A 25,467-nucleotide genomic window follows, 5' to 3' on the forward strand; every position below is an offset into this window, starting at 1 on the left:
TAAGGGATCGTTTCCCTCTTCCTCAGCTGGATGCTCTCCTTCCCCGAGACCATCGTTCTCCATGATAGCAGGAGAGCTATCATCGTTGGAGTGGGACACAGCTATAACGTCCCTGAAGGCCTCCTCCACACACCTCTCTGCCTCTCTCAGCTTTTCCAGGTTCGCCACCTTGGCCTCAAGGAAATGAAGTCATTCCCGGAGAGCCAGGAGCTCATTGCACCGAGAGCACACCCACGACTTCTGTCCAACAGGCAGATAGTCGTACATGCTGCAGGCAGTGCAAAACACTGGAAAGCCCCCACACCCCTGCTGGCTTCTTACCTGCATAGTTTTGTTTAAGGTTTATTATGTCAATGGGTTGGAGACTGCGGTTTAGTTGAGGTCAGGGAACAGACGGGCAGAGTGGGGGGCCCTGGCCTCCTTGCCCTGCTGCCGAACTCGCTCTGCTGCTTAACTCGGGTCACCTGCTCTAACTACTGGGAACTTCCCAGGGCATTCAGGAATCCTGTGGATCCCATTAGTCTCTGGAGGAAGACCATCTTAGTCTGTCCACCACCCCTGCAGGTGAGGATTGGAGCCACAAGTCTAAACTTCACCAGGAAGTAGTCTGACCATGACAATAGGGTGACATCCACCACCCCCATCTCCAGACCACGCATGTCCCATGATTTTTCCCCACCTGGGTCAGCCATTTCGGCCACGCAATGGCACTCTGGTCGATGGTGAGGTGTGGGCCTAGGGATCTCTGTGTGTTGATACTCTCAAACTTCACTGTAAGGACAGAGTTATTGGGAAATATCACTAAGTTCACAACATCCAAATTGGCTGCCAGTTCTCCATGCTCATCCAAATACACTCTGCCCATGGAAAAATTATTAAACTGTGAAGTTCCAAGGAAACGGTGGAGCTAGAAATGGTAAGAGAAGAACACTTAGAATATGGGAAACCACACTTCCTGTCCATTGTGCCCCCTAGTTATGCTTCTTTCTCTCTAACTTGGGGCTGGTTGCAGACTCAAGTAGCTGTGTGTCTTTTAAAAATGTTTGCAAATTGCCTTCTTTAGTTCCTAAAAGTCCTCTTTCTGCTTTAGCAGTTTGGGAAGAATATAAACACCTTCAGAACTTGGCTTTTCCCTCAGGGAGAAAGCAAGGGCAGTCACTTCGCCCAGTATTTTTTGGCATTTTTAAAGGCCAGCAAATTGTCAGTTACAGTATTGTGCAGTACAATCCTAAACTTGTCTCCTCAAAGCTTGGAGGAGGCAGAGAGACCTTGGTCGGGACACACAAAGGGTTAGTGAAAGCTTGCACAATGCCATCTCCAGTGCCGAAAGGGCTTACTGACAAAGGCCACTACCAAGCAAAGGGCAGGGTTAGTCCCAGAGCTTGGAAAAGTTACTTCTTTTGAGCATAAAGGGGGAACAGCAAGCAGTTTCACAACTGGGTTTCCAAAATGTTACCTTCCCGCTACAGTTCACATATTCTCAGATAAGCCAATGATTCTAGAATTGTACAATCAATTGTCATGTTCAGCAGAGATGTTTGTGATAGGAAAGGAAATACCTCCCATGGCTGTAGCCTTTGAACTTCCAGCCTGTCTGTCCCCCTCCACTTAGATCTAGATAAATAAGCGACATCTAAGGCCCTTGCCACGGCTTGGACAGTATGGTAAATCCTGTGGCTGTCTAGAGACAGAATTATTTCCAGGTCATCTTGGGGCAACATCTCCACATTGTCTCTCTCTCTGCATCTTGTCCAGCCTTTTACAGACAATGTTTGCTTTAAATAGGAACAATTAAAAGCTTTCTTCCCAAATTGCTTCATAGCAAAGAAAAAGGGTTGAACATCATCATATTTTAGCCTTTTATTTGTCTCAATAAAAAAGGAAAAAATACCATGGATGTGTTGGGAAGATAAGTCAGGGTGCATTATGTCCAAGGAGATGTCCCACATAGCTGTTGTGATCAAGACTTCCCCTTCTGTGGCTTTTATGACCCGGTCAAATATTGCTTCTAGAATTAATATTCCAAGTGAGACAAAATTAGTCTCTACATAGTAAACAAATACATGGACTTGTCTCCACTTGAGGAATGGAAGAGGATTGAATGATATTTCATCTGTATTCAGTAGTGGGAGGCTTTCTGAGATGGCAACACAAATGCCACTCTTGAGGAGCAGAGGCATCAAGGTCTTCATGAACCTCTCTCCATTGTCGGTGTCAAAAGCAATGAGACCAATGAACGTCCATCTGCAGTGCAGGAGCAGCTTGACAATCCCTGGGTACTGGGCTTCTTCTGTGGGGACCATCCGGTAGAAAAAAGGGAACTGGGTCTTATCGCTCAGAACATGAGAGACAAAAGCATAACTGGCCTGGAAAGGAAAGGAAGAAAGATGTCTTGTTTTATTTGAGATGAAAGCCCAGTTTTTTTCTTTCAAACCAAAACCAAAATATTTTCCTTGTAAAAACAAATCTTTTTGCCCACGCTTTCTCTGACCTATAAGAATAGTCCTTGGTTTATTTATATAAATTTCTTGAATTCATGTTTTAAATACTGGTTGTATGTTGTATTTTTGTTTTAATGATTTTGTTACTGCTTTTATGTTGAACACCACTTTTAAATGCTTTAAAAATCAAATACAACTACCCATTATTTAGTTCCACATCCAGCTGTACAACAGAGGCTCACTATTCCCTTTTATATGTATACACACACAGGTCACACCCACACCATCCATTTAAAGCACATTTAAAGTGCATGGCTCCCCCCAAAGTATCCTTGGAACTGTACTTTGTTAAGGATGCTGGGAAGTGTGAGGGCTAAACTATTCTTTTGGGTAAAGCCATGTGCTTGAAATGTGCAACAAATGTGCTTTACATATATGTTGTGGATGTGACCATAGAGAGAGACCAAGGGTGCTTAGAATCCCCCTTTGACACAAAGGGAAGGAAGGACAGAGGAGGGCAACCCATGTGGCCATTCCTGCTCTCCTGCTCTTTTGCTGAAAATGAAGGCCTTGCTGGTTGTTTGCCCTCACTGTTCATCCTGTTTCATTCATTACATAATAAAAAAGAGGGTAAAGGCTACAGTCCTACAGACATTATGCACTATGACCCATGTTCAGTCACTGCTTGTTCAGCCCTGGTATACACTTGTGGGCAGTGCTTGGAAAAGTTACTTTTTTGAACTACAGCTTCCTTCAGCCCCACACACATGGAGGAGAGGGAACACACAACATCAGGGGATCCTTGGGTTCAGATGAGGCAGATGGACTGGGTACCCTGCCAGAGCTTGGAAAAGTTACTTTTTTGAACTACAACTCCCATCAGCCCCAGCCAGCATGGCCACTGGATTGGGCTGATGGGAGTTGTAGTTCAAAAAAGTAACTTTTCCAAGCTCTGCTTGTGGGGCATAAATTGGTGGTGATAGACCAGGAAAAAAACATTGGGGTTACGGTGGACACCTTGATGATGTTCACCCCTTTTGTGAAAACAACTAAAAATGAAACTGCTGCAAATATCTATTTGTTTGACTGAAAGTGTTTCTTTTAACTTCATTATATTTACAGTGCCAAAACAAATCATTTCATATTTAAGACATCCATGAAATGATAATCTCATCTATATTTTTTATTTCAGTGCAAAAACGTATCCAGTTCTCCTAAAATATCTCTATGTTCTTAATTGTTCCCTCCCATAATTTTTTGGAACTGGTAATATCATTCAGCTTCTTTTCTCAGGTTTTCTTCATTTTCATGAGGATGACATCATCATCATCATCGTCATCATCATCATCATTATTATCTTTATCTCTATTTATACCCCGCCCTTTTTCCAAACTGGAACTCCAGGCGGCTTCCAGATAAAAATAAGTATATATCATTAAGAACATATAAAACATATAAACGTATAAAATCAGCATTAAAACAGGATTAAACTATTAAGATGTTAAAACCAATTAGATATACACTTAAAATACTGCAACCCAGGTTAGGGGCATACAAGTAAAACAACAACATACACCATCCTCTTCAGTCACTACCCTTAAAGCCTTCCGTTCCAAAGGCCTGCCGGAAGAAAAAAGTCGTTAGCTGTCGGCGGAAGGACTGCACAGAGGAGGCCATTCTTGCCTCCCTAGGGAGGGAGTTCCAGAGCCTAGGGGCAGCCACCGAAAAGGCCCTGTCTTGTGTTCCCACCAGTCACACTTGTCAAGGTGTTGGGATTATGAGAAGGGTCTCTCCTGAAGATCTCAGGGCCCGGGCAGGTTCATATAGGGAGATACGGTCTGACAGATAGCCTGTACCTAAGCCGTATACGGCTTTATAGGTCATAACCAGCACTTTGAATTGTGTCCGGAAACAGACTGGCAGCCAGTGGAGCTGTTGCAGCAGGGGAGTTGTATGGTCCCTGTAAACAGCCCCAGTTAACATTCTGGCTGTAGCTCGTTGCACCAACTGAAGTTTCCAAACAGAGGCAGCCCCACGTAGAGTGTGTTACAGTAGTCTAAATGGGATGTAACTAAGGCATGTGTCACCATGGCTAGATCAGATGACTCCAGGAACGGGTGCAGTTGGCGCACTAATCTTAACTGTGCAAAAGCATTCCTGGCCACTGCAGAAATCTGGGCCTCCAGATTTAAGGCTGAGTCCAGGAGCACACCCAAACTGTGAACCTGCATCTTCAGGGGGAGTGTAACCCCATCCAGCACAGGCTGAACCCCTATTCCCTGATCCACCTTTCGATTGACTAGGAGCACCTCTGTCTTGTCTGGATTAAGCTTCAGCTTGTTTGCCCTCATCCAGTCTGCTGTCAGACACTGGTTTAGAACCGAGACAGTTTCCTTGGAATTAGGTGGAAAGGAGAAGTAGAGTAGGGTGTCATCTGCATACTGATGGCACTGAACCCCAAACCTCTGGACAACCTCTCCCAGTGGTTTCATGTAGATATTAAATAGCATGGGGGACAAAACTGAACCCTGAGGGACCCCAGAGGCCAACTGCCAAGGAGTCGAACAGGAATCCCCCAGCACCACCTTCTGGGTTCACCCCTGCAGGAAGAACGGAGCCATCGTAAAATGGTGTCCCCAAGTCCCATCCTGGCAAGGCGACCCAGAAGGATACCATGGTCGATGGTTTCAAAAGCCACTGAGAGGTCCAACAGAACCAACAGGGACACAATCCCCCTGTCCAGTTCTCTGTGTAGGTCATCTACCAAGGCGACCAAAGCTGTCTCCATCCTATAACCAGGTCTGAAACCAGACTGAAATGGATCTAGATAATCCGTTTCATCCAGGAATCCCTGTAGCTGGAAGGCCACCACACACTCTATTACCTTGCCCAGAAACGAGATATTAGACACTGGCTGATAATTATCCATAATAGAGGGGTCCAGGGAGGGCTTTTTCAGCAAAGGCCTTACAACTGCCTCCTTTAGGCACATTGGAACCTTGTCTTGTTGTAGGGAGGCATTGACCATTCCCTTCACCCACCTTGCCAGGCCCCCTCTGGCACTTTTAATAAGCCAGGAAGGGCAAGGGTCTAACAGACATGTGGTGGGCCTCACCTCTCCAAGGATCCTGTCCACATCCTCAGGTTGTACAAGTTGAAAAGAATCCATTATTATTGGACAAGCAGGAGCCAAAGTTACATCCACTGAGCCTGTATCAACTATAGCATCCAAGTCGGAACAAATCTGAACGATTTTGTCTGCAAAGTGCTGTGCAAATTCTTGACAGCAGGCTGATGAGTGGTCTATATTACCCTCTCAGGGGCCAGAATGTAAGAGACCCCTGACCACTTGATACAGCCCTGCTGGTCGGCTCCCCGCAGACACAATGGTGGCTGAAAAGAATAATTTCTTTGCTGCCCACACTGCCACGGAGTAGGCCTTCAAATAGGCTCTAGCCCGTTTTTGGTCAGACTCACTCTGAGTCTTCTGCCAATGTCACTCTAGTCTCCGTCTCATTTGTTTCATCACCATCAACTCCCTGGTAAACCAAGGAGCTGGTTTGGCTCCATGAAAGGGGATGCTCAGGAGTGATCGTGTCCACCGCCCTGGCCATTTCCCCATTCCAGAGGTCAGCCAGAGCTTCAACAGAATCGCCTGCCGAGCTGGTAGGAAAAACCCCAAGAGCTCTCAGGAAACCATCCGGATCCATCAGCCTCCTGGGGTGGACCATCCTAATCGGTCCCCAACGCCTGCAGAGGTTTTGAGTCCCAGTGAGTCTAAACCCAACCAGGTCGTGATCTGTCCATGACAACGGAACTACAGAGAGTTCCTCCACACCAAGATAATAATAATAATAAAATAATAAATTTAATTTTTGTGTCGCCTATCTGGCCGAAGCCACTCTAGGCGACGTACAAACTAAAATTCAGTAAATTACAATACAATACAGATAAAATACAATAAAATCAGAACGATCATTAATCACAGCAGCATGAAATCAGTTAGGGCGATCAATAGATAATAAAATATCCCCAAAAAGTTAGCCCTCCCCGGAATTTAATTCCCGGCGAAATATATCCAGGGAAGGGGCATGGCGAAGATTGAATGGGAGGGAGTTCCAGAGAGTGGGGGCCACCACTGAAAATGCCCTCTCTCTAGTCCCTACCAACCTAGCTGTTTTCGTTGGTGGGACTGAGAGAAGGCCCTGTGTGGCTGATCTGGTTGGGCGGCTTAATTTGTGGTACTGGAGGCGCTCCTTCAGATAAACTGGGCCGAGACCGTATAGGGATTTAAAGGTTAATACCAACACCTTGAATTGGGCCCGGAAAACAACTGGCAGCCAATGTAGGTGAAACAATACTGGCGTGATGTGATCATGGCGGCAGCTGTTTGTAAGCAACCGAGCCTCCGCATTCTGCACCAGTTGTAGTTTCCGGACCGTTTTCAAGGGTAACCCCACGTAGAGCGCATTGCAGTAGTCTAATCGAGAGGTGACCAGGGCGTGTACCACCAGTGGGAGCTGATGAATAGGGAGGTAGGGTTGCAGCCTCCGTATGAGATGTAATTGGTACCAAGCTGCCCGGCTCACTGCCGAAATCTGAGCCTCTATGGATAGCTTGGAATCAAGAACCACCCCGAGGCTGCGGACCTGATCTTTCAGGGGTAAACTCACCCCATTAAACTGTAGGTCAACAGCACCCAACCTCCCCCTGTCACCCACAAGTAGCACCTTGGTCTTATCAGGATTGAGCTTCAGTCTGTCTGTTCCTTCCCATCCATCCACTCACGGATTCCAGGCACTTGGACAAGGTCTCCACAGCCATCTCTCGTGAAGATTTAAAGGAGAGATAGAGCTGCATGTCATCTGCATATTGATGACATCGCAGCCCAAAACTCCTGATGATAGCTCCCAGCGGCTTTACATAGATGTTAAATAGCATGGGAGAGAGGATAGAACCCTGTGGCACTCCGCATGTGAGGGGCCAAGGGTCTGAAACCTCATCTCCCAATGGTACCTGTTGATGCCTGTCAGAGAGAAAAGAACGGAACCACTGCAAAACAGTGCCTCCTATTCCCAATCCTTCCAGGCGATCCAACAAGATACTGTGGTCGACGGTATCAAAAGCCGCCGAGAGATCCAGGAGGACAAGAAAGGTGGATTCTCCCCCGTCTAATGCCCTCCTCATATCATCCACCAGAGCGACCAAGGCTGTTTCAGTACTATGTCCAGTCCTGAAACCCGATTGGTATGGATCCAAATAATCCATTTCATCCAAGTGTGCTGCCAACTGGCCAGCCACCACTCGCTCAATGATCTTCCCCAAAAATGGCAGATTTGAAACAGGGCGAAAGTTGTTCAAGACTTTGGGATCCAAGGAGGCCTTTTTCAAAATAGGTTTTATAATTGCCTCCTTGAGGGCTGGTGGCAAAACACCCTCCTTCAAGGATGCATTTACCACCGCCCTGATCCCTTCGCCTAATTTCTCCCTACATTTCATAAGAAACCATGATGGGCAAGGATCAATCAGACAGGTGGTAGGCTTTACCGTTGAAAGCACCTTGTCCACATCCTCAGAAGGGAGAGGCTGGAACCGATCCCACAGAACCGGACTGCAATTGGTCAACTCTGGATCCCCCACTGCATACACAGCGTATGGAATCGAGTTCTTCAGGTGCTCGACTTTATCGGCAAAGTGCTTTGCCAATTTGTCACAGGAAGCCTTAGAATGTTCCAAGGGTTCCTGAGCAACTGGACCGACCAGGCTTCGGACCACTTGGAACAGCTTCCTGGGACAGCACTCTGCGGATGCAATAGAGGCAGCAAAGAAATCCTTCTTTGTTGCCCTCACCGCCACCTGGTAGGCAGCTATTGCTGCTCTAACCTGTGTCCGAGCATCTTCAGAACGGGATTTTCGCCACCGGCGCTCTAGTCATCTCACCTCCTGCCTCAGACTACGCAACCGGGGTGTATACCACGGAGCCGTCTGAGTCCTATTCAGGGGGAGAGGACGTTTCGGAGCCACCCGGTCTAATGCCCTGGTGATTCCCTCATTCCATTCCATCACCAGGGTTTCGACCGGGTGACCTTCAGCAGGTTCCAATTCCCCCAGCACAGTCAGGAATCCCTCTGGATCCATCAGGCGCCTAGGGCGGACCATTCTAATAGGTCCTTTACCCCTGCGGAGGGCGTGTGGCATCGAGATGTCAAAATTCACCAGATAGTGATCTGACCATGACACGGGGGTAAAAGAAATAGCCTCCAACTTCAGAACACTTCCTACCGCTCCCAGGACAAATACAAGGTCGAGAGCATGACCGGCTACATGGGTGGGCTCAGTATTATTAAGGTGCAGTTCCCAGGAAGCCATGGTTTCCAGGAAATCCCGAGGGGCTCCACTGAGGGTGGTCTCAGCATGCACGTTGAAATCCCCCAGTACTAAAAGCTCTGGGGTCAACGCTCGTACATCCGAGACCACCTCGAGCACCTCGGACAGGGAATCTGCCGTGCAGCGGGGCGGGCGGTACACGAGCAAGATCCCCAAACTGCCCTTCGGGCCCAACCTCCAGTACATGCAATCAACAACCTTGGTCCTTGGGAGCGGAGGCCTGGTGAAAATCAAAGACTCCCGGTAGATGACTGCCACTCCCCCTCCCCGCTTACCTACCCTCGGTTGCTGTGCATAATAGAAACCCGGCGGACACATGGCCTTAAGGATGGGAGCTGAGGCCTCGTCCAGCCAGGTCTCCATAATACACACCAGGTCTGCGCACTCATCCAGTATCATATCATGGATGACAGATGTTTTTTGTGTCACAGACCTGGCATTACACATCAGCAATCGAAGGTCGGTAGGAATCCTGCTTCCCCCAGTTAACTTCTGGTTTTGGGCAGACCTGGAGCCATCATCCCATCCAGCAGAGAACACAAGGTCCAGAGTGTGGCCAGCAGCATGAGTGGGGCCAGATACTACTTGGGACAGACCCATGGTTGTCATGGAGGCCATGAAATCCTGAGCCACTCCTGCCAGAGCGGTCTCGGCATGGATGTTGAAGTCCCCCAGTACAACGAACCTAGGTGATTCCAACCCCAACCCCAAGACCACCCCAGCTAGCTCAGGAATGCCACACAAAACCTGCGTGAGGAGCCCCAGGTTCACAATAAACTTCAGTGTGGGAGCCACCTTTGACTTCTTTGAAATTTTGAAAATCCCATTTCAGTAGAGATGACTATGAGAAAATAAAAATGTGTGTCTGTCTACCAAGAGCAGTGAAACATCTCTGAAATCCATTATTATTTGTATCCAGTCTCACTAAACTTCCACCACACTCACTTTTTGAATTTTCTGAAGAGATTGCAATGTGGAATTAGGCTCAGCCAGCAAATGTTCTACTCACTTTCCGTTCCTACCTGTGGGATTTTATAGATGCCCAACAAGCCTGACATCTGGATGGAGATTTCAGAGTCAGCCCCTTCAAGAGCAGCCAGTAAGTTATTCTGTCTTCCACAGTTGTAGTTTGGAACATTTGCCTCCCCAGGAGACAGCAGGTCTAACAAAGCATTGTACGTCACCCTTCCGTGAAAAAAGTTCTCATGGATGCTGTAGCCCAATGTGATGTTGGGCAAGAGCCTGGGATTCTGGTTGATATCCTGAATGGCAAACAAGAAGGAGAGGATCTGCCAGTATTCTGTGGCTGTTTTTCTGCAAAAAATTACATATTGCAACATCATCTTGCATTCCTTGAATATATGAGATTCAACTTTTGCTTTTTGACATGCTTTTACAATGTAAAACTCTTGATTTAATTTCTAGAAGTTATGCTAATACTGATCCAAAGCCAAACCCACAAGCTCAACATCCAATCCTCATGTAATGACAGGTGTGTGCGTGTGATGGAATAGTTCCCCCCCCCACAAATCATAGCCTTTACCATTTAGAAACACAACTAAGGCAGATAATCATTCTAGCAATAGAATGAGGTATGCATAGCTCTTCAAATAACAATAGCAGACAAAAGGTTCATTAAATTATGGGTAACATTTGCTGCCATCTATGTGAGTTATGTAGAAGATGGGGGGTGACTGGAGGTAGTTTAAAATGGAGCATTTAGATTCTAAATTAGGTAGTCAGCAACTGAACAAAAGATGAAACTGAGGTTATCCTACTTTGGACACATCATGAGAAGACCTGATTCACTAGAAAAGACAATAATGCTGGGAAAAACAGAAGGGAGTGGAAAAAGAGGAAGGCCAAACAAGAGATGGGTTGACTCCATAAAGGAAGCCACAGACCTGAACTTACAAGATCTGAACAGGGTGGTTCACGACAGATGCTCTTGGAGGTCGCTGATTCAGAGGGTCGCCGTAAGTCGTAGTCAACTTGAAGGCACATAACAACAACAAAATCCATCTAGTCTATCTCTCTCCCTCTCTCTCTCTCTCTGTTGCAGGAATGAGAAAGAGGGGAGAGTTGGGGGTGACTTCATTTGTCGTAGAGTCTGGTGCTCTTAACATTCCATGATCTCATCTGATATGAAATCTGTTGATCACAAAACAGGATCCATCAAAGTTTTGTATCCTTGAATATATGAGTTAAATAAATGTAACTAAATTACACGAGCCAGGTGTCTGAGAGTGATGTAATTGGACTGCACTTTCATAATTATTTGCATTTACATTTTCCTCTAAGGTGAGAATTCCAGGGGTGCACTCAAGTTTTGCTTCCCTGGAAAAAGGTTACTCCTGGAGGTTTGTGTCTGGTATATGGTTTATTTGCACATCTATGCAAGCTAAGGGTTTGTATTAAGCCTCCATCAGATCCACCTTCCCATTCAGTTTTGGGGAGACTAGGTCCTCCAGCACTCCCCAGAAACCCGACAATTCTCTGATACTTTGCTTAAAGTCTAAAACTAAAACTTGCAGCTTCCTCTCACAAACCCAGATGACTGTATCAGTGTAGGAGGGAAGACTAAGCCTTTGCTGCCCTTCCACAAGAGCCCATCCGTGGGGTGTGATCTTCTTAGCAAAAGCAGCATAGCTGTGCCACTCTGCCACAGCCATCATCAAAATATTATTTCTGTAGTTTTCACATTTCACATATTGATGATGTTTTTACTCTGTAGTGTCACAGGACTGAGGGAGAAGGACAGGATTGTTTCCCAGGTTGGTTTGAATGGTTTCTTTGGGTCCCCTCCAAGCCCATGATTTTATAGCTTAAGATGGAAGTCTGTGGTGGAAGGAACTGCGAAAGTAGACAAATCAGTCTCTTTGTTAAGCAAAAGGTCCTGACCAGACCTGTTAAGTGTACTTTTCATATGTCTAAATAGTTGGTCAATACAGATGTGTTGACATACAATGAATTAGCTAGCCAGGGAGGCTCCTTTATTCCTCAACTGACCTTTTACAACCTCCTAGCAACTCTTTCCTAGTACTGGTTGAAGTGACTATCCTTTCCAGCATTCCATATTTCTAACATTCATTTTTCCTGGCCACTGTGTCCAACTCCCATGTGCTCTGTATCCAGATTTCCTTCCCCTTGGATCCCCAGATGGTGTTGGACTAAACCTCCCAGCATCCCTGACCATTGGCCAAGATGGCAGTTGCTGATGGGAGCTTTCATCCAAGAACATCTGGGGACCCAACACTGAAGGAGTCTGCTCTATATTCCTGTATTATCACAGACTACAGATGAAGTGAGACCTGAGATGTACAGTATACTTTTAGGACGAATCCCTTCTTTGTGATGTCATGACTTTAAGTTGTGTTTAACTGATTTTAAGGATCCGTTTTAAACTGCTGTAACCTGCCATGGGACCTTAGCATGAAGGGCAGGTGATTATTATTATTAATTTCAATAATGATAATAATAATACAGCTATTATCAAAGGTGCTGTGGACTTCGAAGAAGCACGAATACAGGGCAAACAGGGCAAACGAGCTAAGTGGAAGGCACATCAAACAAATCCTCATCAGGACCATTTTCCATCTGGAAAACTATGTCCTCACTGTGCGAGGCTGTGTGGATCCAGAATTGGTCTCCACAGTCACTTACGGACCCATTGTTAAAGACCTTATCTTGGAAGACAATCTTACTCGGCCACGAGTGATCACCAGTTATGATGACAGTGACATGTACAGTCTAAAATCACACACCTTCCCATCTCTAATAGTTGACAGTATACATAACCTCCAAACATAACTGTCCCCCACGCTTGCTGCCTCCCTGGGCTGCCTCCCCTCTTGCCATTCTCCCCCACTGATCATTACTTTGCTAATTCACAGAATCATAGAACAGTAGAGTTGGAAGGGGCCTAGCAGGTCACTGAGTCCAACTCTCTGCTCATTGCAGGAATCCAAGTTAAAGGAATTCACTTGCCTCCAGCTGTTCAATTAACATTGCACAAACAAAAACCCACCTCAAATATGTGATGGAGAAATACACTGGATAGATTTGGATAATAATTGCTTGACCCAATGTGGTCAAATGAAAACAAATTAGAAGCAGCTCAATAAAGAGGTCATCTGGAAGTGATTTATGAGTATTTTCTTCTTTGAAAACATTCAAATGGCTGATCGGTTTCTGAATTTCAAAGTAGATTTACTACAGAAAAGCTGCAACTGGGCGGCACTGACTGACTTAATAGGCAGCTACTGGAACGATTGATTGGGGCAAAAGGGGTGATTTTGGGTGTTTTGGGCTTTTGCAGTTGCAAAAACAGGAAAGAACCACATTAGCCACAGACCAGGGACTGTTCTCAGGACTTGTAAGAAAAATTGTGTTTTTTCTATACATTAAATTATGTCCAATGTTACTGTCAGTTACAGATGAAGATGGACCCCACCAGCAGCCTCTGAAAAGGCAGGTTACACAGTCAGTGGTGCCTTAGTACTGATGAATACCTGAAGACTCCCCCCACAGACAAAACAGGACAGGAATTTACTAGGAGCAAGAAAGAGACTCGTCATTGGAGGAAATAATAATCAATAGTGAGCTTCCCATAAAATGACTTACTGGTCAAAGCTGGTAGAAGGAGGCTTGTTGAAGACATGTAGATGAAACAAAGCTCTTGTGGCAGAGATGTTCCCACAAATGCGGTGGTCTCCTGACTGGTAATAATTGAATATGTCTGTCTGATCCCTCTCCAGAGTCAAGGCGCATTTCACCTTCAACATCCCACAGTCTGCATTAGGCACTTGCAGCAGCAGCAGCAGCAATAGCAACAGCAGCAGCAACAGCAGCAGCACCATCCTGTGTCTGCCTGGAACAGCCTCCACCTTTGTGACTGCTTCCCCCCAACTAATCTGAAAAATTATTGGATGAAGCTAAGCTCTTTCTGCACAGAGTTCCTAACGCTAATGGAGCCCAGCTAAGACTTCACACCTGAAGGTGATGGAAATCATCCTCACACAGAGATAGTCCTCCTGATCTGCCCTAAATCTCAGCCCATCCTCTCAATGACCTGGGAGATGATTATGTTTCAGTCCTTTCTGACTCGGATGCAAGACATCACCTCGTGTGGTTCTCTGTTCTGATGCTTATTTTAGTGGTTTCAGAGGCAATCTGTGGACAAATCCTTGGAGCTTTGGTGAGAAGATGAAACAAATTACTATAATTTTGTAAATTATAAGGGGAAGAAGCAACTCCTCTAACTCCATGTGCAAGTGAATGACTGGAGAGAAACATGTTTGCAAATGCTCCCATATGTGGCTCCAAAATCTGAGAAGTATGACAGAGGGAGGAACTGAACCTGTCCACCCCCTGATGAAAAGAAAAAAAAAACATTCACAAGAGTCAGGATCAAGCTTTCCTTTTAGGACAGTCATGGGAAACCCCTAGCCCACAAGCCAAATTAGGCCAGCTAAACCTCCCAATTTGATCCACAAGGCTGTTTTTGGCCAAGCCATGCCCACCTGCCCTACACCTGATGTCACATGTGGATAGACACAGCTGGTCCAAAGGGGGTTTGCAGGCAACATCTATAAGCTGCTTGGTGGCACTTGCAAAGACCTGTCCACAGTGTTTCACAAGTGCCAGCAATCAGTTGATTATTAGGGTTGGGATCACAATGGTGTCCGGTCCACACGGGAGTCCCAAATACATTTGTCTTAACAATATCCACCCCAAAACCTTTGCAGGTGCAAATAGTATTGGAAGCAGAGTCATGTCCAGCCATCCTGATACCATCACGAGCACAAATAATCATAAATGCTATTTGTCTGTTTGTTTAGCACCATCAGATGCACAAGGCCCTGTACATAGAATAAAATAATAAATAAGTCTCTGCCACAAAAGCAAGTATAATCTAAAAAAAACAACCCACAAGGACAATAAAGGGAGGTGAAACAGATATAGTACGGTCCAGAGCTTGGAAAAGTTACTTTTTTGAACTACAACTCCCATCAGCCCCAGCCAGCATGCTGGCTGGGGCTGATGGGAGTTGTAGTTCAAAAAAGTAACTTTTCCAAGCTCTGATAACCAAGCTAGGACTTCAAATACACATCTAAGGCCTCAATCACACGGGAGTTAAATTTTGCAGTAAAGATGCAGCTTCTGCCATCATGATAGATTTGCACAGTTCACACTTCCTACCTTCGAATCCTCTGTTTTCCATTTATACTAGTCAGCATTTCTCTGAGAAGGATTCACTGTTTCGTAGACCTGCCCCTTATTTCGCATGTTTACTGCATGCATAGAATTGATTCACTCATAGGCAAAAAACCATGCGGTTTAAGAATGTACCTATAGCTCACAGCTATTTCTATCAAACTTTAAAAAGCAGGGAAATTGGGCAGCTATAGTGAATGCACCAGGGGAGCAGGAGACCTGAACTCCTCTTTGAGATATTGGACTGCCCTACATAATGTGGTACGTTATGATCCACGGTAATGCATTTTTTAATAAATTAATTAAAAATAAACCATACTGTTTTTTTTTTAATTTAAACCTACTGTAGATGAAGTACTGTGTTTGGGGCAAGCACAGGGATTTGATTAGGGATACCTTATAGTCATCTCTGAGTTGTAATCAAAGACAACAGATTATGACAATTTCTCAAGAAAAAAGTCCAAACGGCTTCTAGTTTCTCTCTCTCCCGTTTTTCACTTTAACCTGTGGATTCTCCGTGGAGAGGCTGTGTATCACCAAGAAAACTTCCAGAGTTGTAGAGCAAGCGATTCTGAATCCAACAGTATAAGACTTGTAAGTTTTTGTTTTGAATTGGGACTATACAAAGCACCAGAAAGGGGTGGGGGGTATTTTCATTTAACATGGTAGAATGCAAAAAATCCCTACTGGCTATAGTATACAGCCCCTGTCTTGGCTGTATAATATTGCTATTGAGATGGCTTGATGCTAAAGTTGCAGAGTCCGCATTTTGTTCCAATTTTAAAATGGAGGTAGAAGGAAATTGTAGACATTACTGAATTGGACTCTTAAGTGCTTTTTGCAGGCTTAAGGTTAAACCTTTGTTAGTGGCTGATCAGCTCTTTTGGGAAGTTTTAAATCCAGCCAATCTCACAAAACTGACCCTGTGATACACATTTTAACCAGCAACAGCTTTAAAAGACATTCTATTTTCTAAGCTACTGCTAATTTTCTTGTTCTTTCCTAATGTCCCCTCCAACTTTGATAAAGTGGCACCCAATAGTCTTTCACCCCAAAGACTACTGTTTATAATGTTACTGTTTAGTTTCCAAGGGGACACCATGTGCTGTACTTGATGCCTTTATGGACACTCCAAAATGGCAACTTTGCATCCCTAAATAGCCATGTTTGGTCGACTTAAATCACATGTCCATAACTCCAGGAGAGAAAGGAGGAGGGAAAGCACCAAGCAATGATGAAAAAGAGAAGAGACTAGCTCTGGTGTATTATGAATGCTTTATTAAATGCTCTATGCATTTCAGAGGAATCTCTCCTTCTTCAGGAGCTAAAAACCAACATTCAGAGAGACAATATTAGTGCTTTAGAGACAAAACTGTGGTCATTACTAGGATCATAATTTTATAACAATCTTTAGACCACATTTAATGTTAAAACTTCTTGTATATTGCAAATGGTTGTACCCATAATCATGTAACATAAAATATTCCTATGCCCTGACCTTTAAATAGATATGTTGTCTGAAAATTGCTATATTTCACCACTGCATGGCTATTATATAATGCCTGCCCCCACATGTCTATTTACATGTTTGTTTTTAGCTCCTGAAGAAGGAAAGACTTCTCCAAAACATGTAAAGCACTTCATAAGTGATCCACAAGTACCATAGCCAATCTCTTCTCTTTTTGACCACACCTCCAGGAGAAAAATGATATTTCCACATGGATGGAGGCCTCATAGTGCTTGCAAGCTACAAAAGGAATTAGAATTGACTTTCTGCACTTTGGGGGTGGATTGCATTTTTCTGTGCTTCTTGCCATATTCCATCTACCCTACTGGGCATGACATTGACATGTGAGCAGGGGAAATCTTACAATCATAGAATCCTAGAATAGTAGAGTTGGAAGGAGCTTATAAGGCCATCAAGTCCAACCTCCTGCTCAATGCAGGAATCCAAATCAAAGCATTCCCAGCAGATGGCTGTCCAGCTGCCTCTTGAAGGCCTCCAGTGTCGGAGAGCCCACCACCTCTCTAGGTAATTGGTTCCATTGTCATATGGCTCTAACAGTTAGGAAGTTTTTCCTGATGTCCAGTCAAAATCTGGCTTCCTGCAACTTGAGCCCATTATTCCGTGTCCTGCACTCTGGGACAATCGAGAAGAGATCCCGGCCCTCCTCTATGTGACAACCTTTCTTTTTTTTTTTTATAATAATTTTTATTCAATTTTTTCCAAAAACAAACAAAACAAAGTCAAAAAAACATAACAATACATCAACAAAAAATGAAAATAAAATAGTTGACTTCCAATTTGTCGCAGATCAGCTATAAGTATATAATATACATCAAACCTGTCCCTTAATGTATACATACAGAGTCCCTTTTCTCCGTAGGCTGTCTTAATTAATCGTCAAATCCCAGTATCATCATTTTATTTTGATCTTTCAACAAAAAGTCTAAAAGAGGCTTCCATTCCTTAAGAAATGTATCTGTCGATTTTTCTCTAAGTAAACATGTCAATTTGTCCATTTCTACTAAATCCATTAATTTCAATAGCCATTCTTCCATTGTTGGTGTTGATTCCATTTTCCACTTTTGTGCATATAATAATCTTGCTGCCGTAATCATATATAATATTATTCTTCCATATTTCTTTTCTATTTGTTTATCCATAAAACCCAATAAAAAAAATTCTGGTTTTGACTGAATATTTATCTTTAGAATTTTTTGCATCTTCCTACCTATCTGTGCCCAAAATGATTTTGCCTTTTTACATAACCACCACATATGATAAAATGATCCTTCTTGTTGTTTACATTTCCAACAAACAGAAACATTACTATACATTTTTAACAACTTTTCTGGAGTCATGTACCAACGGTACATCATTTTATAAAAATTTTCTTTAAGATTATAGCATAGTGTAAATTTCAAACCTTTTTTCCACATATTTTCCCATTGATCCATTTGTATGTTATGACCAAAATTTTTTGCCCACTTTACCATACACTCTTTTACTTGTTCTTCCTCCATATCCATTTTCAATAAGAGTTTATACATTTTCGCAATTATATTTTCATCATTTGTACACAATCCTATTTCAAAATCAGATTTACTTATTTCAAACCCATACATTTTCTTGTCCATTTTATATCTTTCTAACAATTGTAAATAGGCAAACCATTGAAAACTATATCCTTCCTTTGTCAGTTGTTCTCTCTCTTTCATTGTATATTCTCCATGTACATTTTCTAATAGTTCTTGATAAGTTAACCATTTCTCTTTTCCAGCCATTTCTCTTCTATAAAACGCTTCTTGACTTGAGACACATAATGGTATTTTCGAATAAAACCTTGGTTTATATCTATTCCATATTTTCAACAGAGGACGTCTTATAAAATGATTGTTAAAGTCTACATTTACTTTTACTTTGTCATACCATAGATATCCATGCCATCCCCACTTCAAATTATGGCCCTCCAAATCCAATAGTCTTTTATTCCTCAATAAAATCCATTCCTTTATCCAGACTAAACAGCAGGCAGCAAAATAAAGTCTCAGATTTGGTAATCCCAGTCCTCCTCTTTCTTTGGCATCTTGTAGTAGTTTAAATTTAACTCTTGGTTTTTTTCCTTGCCATACAAATTTAGAGATATCTTTTTGCCATTGTTTAAAAGGTAAATCAGAGGATATTACAGGTATTGTTTGAAACAAAAACATCATTCTCGGTAATACATTCATTTTTATCACAGATATTCTACCCATTAATGACAGTTGTAGTTTATCCCATCTTAGCAAGTCTTTCTTAATCTCTGTCCATAATTTTTCATAATTATTATGAAACAACTTTGAGTTTTTATTTGTCATAATGATACCTAAATATTTCAACTTTTTCTCTATTGTAAGATCTGTCTTGTCCATTAACTCTTTCTGTTCCCTTAAAGTTAAATTTTTCACCAACATCTTTGTTTTTTGATTGTTGATCTTAAATCCTGCTAACAGTCCAAATTCTTTTAATTTGTGACAACCTTTCAAGTACTTGAAGAGTGCTATCATAACTCCCCTCAGTCTTCTCTTCTCCAGGCTAATCATGCCCAGTTCTTTCCGTCTCTCCTCATAGGGCTTGGTTTCTAGTCCGTTGCCCTCCTCTGAAACTGTTCCAGTTTGTCTGCATCCTTCTGAAATGCGGAGACCAGAACTGGATGCAGTATTCAAGATGAGGCCTAACCAGTGATAAATAGAGGGGAACTAATACTTCACGCGATTTGGAAACTATACTTCTGTTAATGCAGCCTAATATAGCATTTGCCTCTTTTGCAGCCAGATTTATTTATTTATTTATTTATTACATTTATATACCGCCCCATAACCGAGCTGTCTGGGCGGTTTCCAGCAATGTCATGTGAATGATGCAAATTTAATGGGGATTCAAATAGCACCCATCTCATAATGTCACCATGTGAACAAGCCCTAAGTATTCAAAGAGGTACATGTTACCAAATTCTTCCAAGCTACACAGGAAGTGGATTGGACTGTGAAAGACCAACCCAAATTGTGTTTGCATTTTGACAACTTTATCTCAAAGAGGAGATCAGGGTTCCTGCTCTCCTGGTGCATTCACTATAGCTGCCCAATTTCCCTGCTTTTTAAAGTTTGATAGAAATATCTGTGGGCTATAGGAACGTTCTTAAGCCACAAGGTTTTTTGCCTATTAGTGCATGTCTCTACTTTTTAATCTGGTAGGTAAGAAATGGGATATTGTGCAAGTTTGCTGAGAATGGATTGATCATTTGCATGCTTATTGAATTTGGTGGGATTTACTCCTCTGCAATCATGTTTAGGATAGGTGAAACTGACCAAAGGGGATGGGGAGGGGAGGACGAGGAAGAGGAGGAGGGAGGGGAGGAAGGGCAGAGGGGAAGAGGGGGATGGGGAGCAGGCAGGAGGGGAGGGGAGGAGAAGGACAGGTTTGATCATTTGCACGTGTATTGTGTTCACTGGAATTTACTCCCCTGAAATCATGGTTAGGATAAGTAAAACTTACCGGGGGGGGGAGGGAGGGCTGGAGTGGGCAGGGGAGGAGGAAATGAGAGGAGAGGGGAAGGAGGGGATAGCCAGGTCTGATCATTTGCATGCTTATTGAATTCAATGGGATTTACTCCTATGCAATCATGGTTAGGATAGGTAAAACTGACCATGGGGGAGGAGGAGGGGAGAGAAAAGTGAAGAAGAAAGGGAGCTTAGAGGGGAGTGGAAAGAGGGGGAGGGGAAGGAGGGGATTGGATGGGGAAGGGCAAAGTTTGGGCATGCTTATTGAGTTCAGTGGTATTTACTCATGTGCAATAATGCTTAAGATAGGTAAGATTGACCATGGGGGAGAGGGAGGAGGGGGAGGGGAAGAATGGGGATGGGGATGGGGAGTGAGGGGCAAAGGAAGGGGGAAGGAAGGGGAAAGAGGGAGGGGATAAGACGGAGAAGGGAGGGTGGGTTTGATTGTTTGCATACTTTTTGAGTTCAATGGGATTTATTTCTGTGCAATCATATTTAGGATAGGTGAAACTGAACTGGGGGAGGGGCAGGGAGGAAGGAGGAAGGAGAGGGGAGGAGATTGGGTGCATGGGCACTGGGCAGAGAGGAAGCCCCTTTCCTTTCCAAAAGGAAAACATTGTGAACACTATCATTGCTTTTCAGCGTTTCCCCCACCTTTTTATTCTACAGCAGGCACATGTAGCCTCCCACCCAAATTTAAACCAAAGCTATCCCTGGCCACATCCACACCAGACCTTTATTGCACTTTGGATAGTCATGGATTCCTGCAAAGAATCCTGGGAAGTGCGGTTAGTGAAGAGTGCTGAGAGTTGCTAGGAGTCCACTCACAGAGCTCCAATCAGAGCGGCTGACTGTTAAACCAGTCTGGCCACTGGAGCTGTGTCAGTGGAATAGGAGTCTCCTCTCAGCACCCTTCAAACTACACTTCCCAGGATTCTCTGGGGAAAGCCATGACTGTCTCAAGTGTAATCAAAATCTGGTGTGGGTGTGGCCCCCTGATTAGCCAAGTCCAGAAGCTGTGAGTCTGGGTTTTAGAACACTGGCAGTTGGTTCTCACTGAGAATGCCCAACGTTATCATTGAGTTCAATGTAAAATTTCTTTAATTAATTAAAAATCTGCCAGGCATTTTTTAACTTTTAAACTGCAGAAGATGAAGGTCAGGGTATGGGGCAAGGTAATAGGGTTACAGGTACTCTGAGAACATGGCTGAGTTTTAATTAATTTCAACAGATTATGAGAACTCTGAGAGAAAAAGGTCCAAAACGGGTGTGGTTCCCCCCCTCTCTTTTTAGAGTTTGAACTCTCAATTCTCTCTGACTGTTTTGTGTATCACCATGAAAATTTACAGGGTTGTTGGGCAAGCATTTCTGAGTTCAGGACTATAAGTTTTGTAAGGTTTTATTTTGAAATGAGCATATGGGAATCATCAGAATGGCATGGGGTATTTTCAATTTAACATTGCAGAATGCAAAAAATTCACGCTGGCTGTATAATCAGCCTTGGTCACCATGATGGATGGCCTTTATCATCAGAGAGACAAGGGGAGTGTGATCCTGTCACTTCTATTCAGTCTCTCTGTGGCATCTGATACCACTGACCATAGTATCCTCCAGGATTGATTTAGTGAGATGGGTTTCAAAGACACTGTATCATGTGGTTCTGCTTTTACCTTCAAGGAGTTTTGGAGCAAGGTGTCAGCAATATGCTCTATTTCTCCATAACATCTGAATCAGGAGAGACTGTGAATTCTCTTATCTGTGTCTGCATGCTGTAATGGATTGCATGAGAGGCAATAAACTGTGCTTGCGTTCTGGGAAGACAGATGCTCTTTGGTTCCCATGTCTGGGAGATACGCAAGATACCTGTTCTGGATGGGGTCACACACCCTCTGAAGGTCCAGGTCCATATCCTTGGGTATTCCTTGATTCATCTTTGTCTCCAGAGGCCCAAGTATCCTCTGTAGCTAGGAGTGCCTTATACCAAGTTTGTCTGGTTCATCAGTTATGACAGTTCATTGGTAACCTCAAAGTTGCATTACTGCAATGCGCTCTATTTGGGGCTACCCTTGGCCCTGGTTTGGAAGTTCCATCTGTTGCAAAATGCTGTGGCCAGACTACTGATGGGAGCAAATGGCCAACAACATGTGACACCACTCTTAAAACATCTGTACTGGCTTCCCTTCCACTACTGGGGCAGAATTAAGGTCCTTATATTAATTTACAAAGCCCTGAACAACTTAGGTCCAGGGTATCTTAGGAACCACTTCAACCCTTATATCCCAGGTTGATCACTGAGATCATCTGCAGGAGTTGTGCTGATCATCCCCTAAGTTGGTGAGTCTCATTTAACATCAATTTTATTTATTTATTTATTAAATGTATATACCGCCCAACTAGCAATAGCTCTCTGGGCGGTGAACATGGCAATACAATAACAAAAGAAATACAATAAATGACACAATATAGTACAAAAATAATGCAACACTAAATCGAACCTACAGTGTCCTCAGCCCAGTTCTCTGAAATGCTCTGACAACAGCAGTTCAGCAGGTCCCTTCCGTTTTAACCTTTAAATGCCTGCTGTGAACTTTTCAATCCTGTTAGGCTGATGCAGGCAATTCAGAAGATGCCCTTTGTTTTTATTGTATGTTTCATGTTTTTATCGTATGGTTCTTTGTTGCTGTTATTTGTTTGTTTTAACTTTTTGTGAACCACTTTGATGTTCTGAACAAGATCGTAATATACAAATATATTTGTAAATAGACGTATGTGCATGAAAATGAGTTTGTGTGCTTTGTGTGTGTGTGTGGCCATACACACCTTGGTGATGCCTGCCAAAAACTGGTCTCCATCCCCGATTCATATTTCCACCTCTTTCCTGCTCAGGCTATTTGTATCAAAACCAGTAAGGTGATCTGATAGCAACCTCTTCCTCCATACAGCCAGGTGTCTCCTTCACTCAGCAAGAACTCTTATCCTGGCCATGTAAGTGTGAGCATCAGATAGACTCACAGAAGCCCAAACACATAATGCTGGTGAGGGGCTGCTTGTGATTGACAGGAGCATCAAGAGGCAGGGAGGAGAGTCCCTCGGATGGGCTGCAGTCCCTGTGCTGCCTCTGCAGAGTTTAGAATTGTATATATGGAGGGCTTATCCAAACGGAGCGGGATAATCCACGGTTTCCATATTCGGTTTGTCATCTGATAGTCCTCACTTTGCCTTTTAGTCCGCTCTTTCCCAATTAAAAAAAACGCACATGCAGCAGTAAGACCCCTACATTCTTTTCGCTTTTTCCAAGCTCGGCCTCTAAAATGTCCCCCTATCAACCAATTGGTCAGCAAAAAATTTACGTATGCTCCTCTCCCCCTTTGCAACGAAGCACAATATGGCTATAAAGGAGTTCTCGCCTCAGAAGGAAAGGCTGCTGGTCGGTTTCATGCCTGCCTTGTTTGTGTATTTGTGATATTACACTTAAACGAATGCATGCTTTTCTGCCTTTATTGATATTTAAGGAGATACACATGCTGGCAATCCACTTATTTCTCCAAAAAAGCAAGAAACCTGTCACCCCCCCTTCTCCCTTTCCTTCCCATGGAGAATAGAATTGACAAAGCTTTCCAGAGCAGGCTTGAAACTGACCAGCAAACCTTTTCTTGTTTGTATTTGCAATATTACACTTAAAAGAATGTATGCTTTCCTGATTTGAAGCAAAACCCCCAGCAAGTAGAATGAAATTGACAAAGCTTTCTGGAGGCAGGCTTAAACCCACCCACCCCCTTTTTTCGCTTGCTGTGCATTGCAGATCTCACCCAGAGTGGCTACCCAGTTTGCAGGCTGGCAAAAAATAAAATGCATCTGCGCAGTAGTGGCAGATACCCCCCCAACACCCCACCATTACAATGATTGGTTCAATTTTCCCGGGCTTATTCTCACACATGCGCAAAAGTGCAGATATGTGATTGGCTGGAATGAGGAGAACGGGCAAGGGGAAACGCCCAAGAACCGCCCATCAGTTGTAAAGTCTGCGGTATTGCATCCTAACTCCTGAAGGCACAGCAGATGATTCTCGATTTTAAACAGCAAATCGCATTTTTGCCGGTATTGCAAGGAGTGGATTTAACCCGCGAAAATGTGTAACAGCACGAGACATCATTTGGACGACTGAAAAATAATGAACACACATAGCGGGCGTGTCACACATTTTACAGTTGTCTGGATGAGCTCAGAACTCCCTCTGTTGTGCTAAACAATGTATTTATTAGGCTGGAGCTTTGGTACTCTAGAAGCTTAGCTCTCTGGTCCCTTAGCTATAAAGTAACTTCCTGTCAGGTAATATCACCCTTTTTGGTGGGTCAGTCCTAACTAGTTTTTCCCACCAAAACTTGCCTCAGTTTGTTTCAGCCATTAGGGATGTTCAGGGGATGGTGGCACAGGTGAGGACTTTCTCCAGAGGACAACACTCCTTTTTCACCTGTGTCGCTTTCTCTGCCAGGACTGTCTCTCTGCCATCGAACGTCTCCACCAGCATCACCATCCTCAGTTCACTATCCCCAGAGGCTGCAAGCTTTCTTGGAGATTTTGTTTACCATTTGTTTATGTGGTTTAATAAAACATTTCCCGAATAAAGAGAGAGATTGAGTTGATTGTCTGACAAAGTGTGTTTCAGAACCACAGGCTCAGAACAGTCCCACGCAAGGCCCCGGCTTCAGTTCCTGCAACCTTCACAGAAGAGGACAGAATCTAGAAAGATAGAAATTCTCCACAGAATGTGACAGAAGATCTCATACAAATGGATCCACCAGGAAAAATTACAGTGCTGATGTGTTACATCAAATATAGGGAGAACTTAGTCCTGATTGGCATCAAAAGAAGGTGACCTTGGAGTGCTGAAAAACTCTGATGGGGTTTAGTGATTTTGAAGCCATGAAAAAAGGCCTGAGACAGAAAGGCCCATTAGGCTGTGCAGGAGGAGAAGGGCAGGGAGGGGTCCCCTTGCAGCTGACTCAGGAAACGAATGAGGGATGCTGGGAGATCCCAGCCCCACTAATCACCCTCCCTCCCCTGTAAGGTCAACAAGAGTGCTGATAAGCTTTCCAACTTGTGCACCCCTTGCTCAACTTGGAGCAGCCTTCTGCAACCTAGTGCTATCCAGGTGTGGTTGGACTGCATCCCCCATCAGTTCCTGCCAGGAGAGCCAATGGTCAGGGAATATTGGGCCTAATTCAAAGAGCTCACCTCAGTGTTCATAGCCCTAAATGACTTAGGCCCCAAATATCTCAGAGACTATCACCATCCCTACAGACCTTCTTGGGTGTTAAGTTCAACTGAGGGGGCCTTCTTGATAGTTCCACCACTCTTAGAAGTTTGGGGGATGGTGGCC

General features: G+C 43.9%; 1 protein-coding gene across 1 annotated transcript in view; it reads right to left on the reverse strand.

The window, feature by feature from the left end:
- LOC133379039 (vomeronasal type-2 receptor 116-like) overlaps positions 1-13,612 on the reverse strand; it is a 35,358-nt gene extending 21,746 nt beyond the window's left edge. The window contains exons 1-4 of the mRNA XM_061613648.1: positions 13,452-13,612; positions 9,851-10,142; positions 1,892-2,366; positions 680-771 (exon numbers count right to left, since the gene is read on the reverse strand). Of these exons, the coding sequence (XP_061469632.1) occupies positions 680-771; positions 1,892-2,366; positions 9,851-10,142; positions 13,452-13,612 (1,020 nt within the window). The remainder of the gene's footprint in view (positions 1-679; positions 772-1,891; positions 2,367-9,850; positions 10,143-13,451) is intronic.
- Between the last annotated feature and the right edge of the window lie 11,855 nt (positions 13,613-25,467).

This window comes from Rhineura floridana, chromosome 3 (assembly GCF_030035675.1).
Source record: "Rhineura floridana isolate rRhiFlo1 chromosome 3, rRhiFlo1.hap2, whole genome shotgun sequence".
Lineage (NCBI taxonomy): Eukaryota > Metazoa > Chordata > Lepidosauria > Squamata > Rhineuridae > Rhineura > Rhineura floridana.